Source organism: Ceratina calcarata, unplaced genomic scaffold (genome assembly GCF_001652005.2).
Source record: "Ceratina calcarata isolate Rehan_Ccalc_2016 unplaced genomic scaffold, ASM165200v1 scaffold383.2, whole genome shotgun sequence".
NCBI lineage: Eukaryota > Metazoa > Arthropoda > Insecta > Hymenoptera > Apidae > Ceratina > Ceratina calcarata.
In genome coordinates, this window is record NW_017161554.1 from 98,581 (window position 1) to 100,122 (window position 1,542).

A 1,542-nucleotide genomic window follows, 5' to 3' on the forward strand; every position below is an offset into this window, starting at 1 on the left:
CTATGAGATCCCAGCTATCTACTAAGATGATAAGTTTTCATGTACTATGCTTAAATTTCGTTGGAAAAAACATTCAAAAGTGTCCAGGTACTATCTCCTTTAGCTTATTGTATGAAAATTTGAGAGCGATAAGAGCTTAAAAATAAGTCAAGGAGTTTCAAGGTAGGATAAAGTATCGGTGACGCAACCAGTCAACCGTTACGTTAAAAATTGCAATTCTCAAGGACCTTACAATTAATATTCCATGTTTTAGAATTGCGTTTCTTGTGCTGTTGAATTTATTTTGCTGCAGTGTTTCTATAGATTGAATAAAAACAAATAATCAATAGCACGTGGAGGGATTGCAGTCTCTGTTGGTAATGCCTTGATGTTTGTTACAGTTTTTAATAACGGAATATAAAATAATAGAAAAAGCAGCAGAAATTTTTATGTAAATAGTGAAGATGAATAAATTAATGTGAATAATTGGGAGAGGCGTTTGGTGGTTCAACTCACGTCCCGGAGAGCATTTGGACGATCGTGCAGATGGACGCGCACGATCCCACGAGTTCCTTGTAATCCTCCAAGCCCATGGTTTGTTCACGTTCGACGAATTCAGTGTCAATGAATGTCACTCACTGCTGCGAGTCACATCCCAGCCCCAGCGACCGTCGGTGCCGAGGTAGATTAGAAGGAAAGATAATGAACTGTGTATTTGGAACTACTTATTGGCAAGTCGCTATCTGCGATGGATTTAACTGATGACGTGTCGCCCCACTACGACGCGGTCACGTTGACTGGCAGAGAATGCATGAAATCTGAGTTCTGTTTAATTATTGCGTGGCGGTAGGCGACGGGTTTACGTCGTGCGAATGTAGGAAAGACAGTCGAGACGAGTCACGCACGGTAAGAGTCGAGGGCGTTGATTAAGAACTCGAGTGTGCAATTGATTTTGCAATGTCATTTATTTATTTTTTAGGATTTCGATTGTGAAACGTTGACGATGATTTCTTGCGTGTGGTATTGTCGTTCGTTGCTGATTTTATCGAATCAGTGGAGAATTCTTCGTTTTTACCAGCTGTGAGTGGATTGTCTGGTTTCGATAATGGAGAGGCCAGTAAACCATTCGTCGGTCAACTACAGATCTCCTTAGGATTGTCGATCATCGGAGTTTTGATATTATCATCGAGGAGAGATGAAGTAAGAGCAAAATTAATATCAATAAAATGCTAATTAATTGTAGTTAAGTTGTTAAATATTGAGGAAGTGTTTGAGGTAGAAGGAAATTGAAGGTAATAGTAGTATTTATAACTTTTATTCGAGGCATTTGTCGAAATTAAGCGAAAAAAAAATTTTTTATTTTTCCGAGATTTTTCCAAGGGGTACCCCTTCAAATTTTGCAAAAGTTTCGTTTTTTGATAATAACTTCTAAACCGTTGGTCCTACGAGAAAATTGCATAGGACCTTTCTTGTAGAGGACGACGAGATCTACAATTTCTGTATAAAAATTCTTCGCTAGCATCAATATTTAATGAGTTATTGACGAAAAACGAAAAAACAGTT

At 38.1% G+C, this 1,542-nt stretch overlaps 1 protein-coding gene across 1 annotated transcript in view; it reads right to left on the minus strand.

Annotated features, from left to right (window-relative positions):
* The window catches only part of LOC113464467 (sugar transporter SWEET1), a gene marked incomplete at its 3' end in the record, with an annotated part of 99,445 nt that extends 98,576 nt beyond the window's left edge, over positions 1–869 (minus strand). The window contains exon 1 of the mRNA XM_026814388.1: positions 496–869. Coding sequence (XP_026670189.1) covers positions 496–572 — 77 coding nt within the window. The remainder of the gene's footprint in view (positions 1–495) is intronic.
* Positions 870–1,542: the final 673 nt, after the last annotated feature.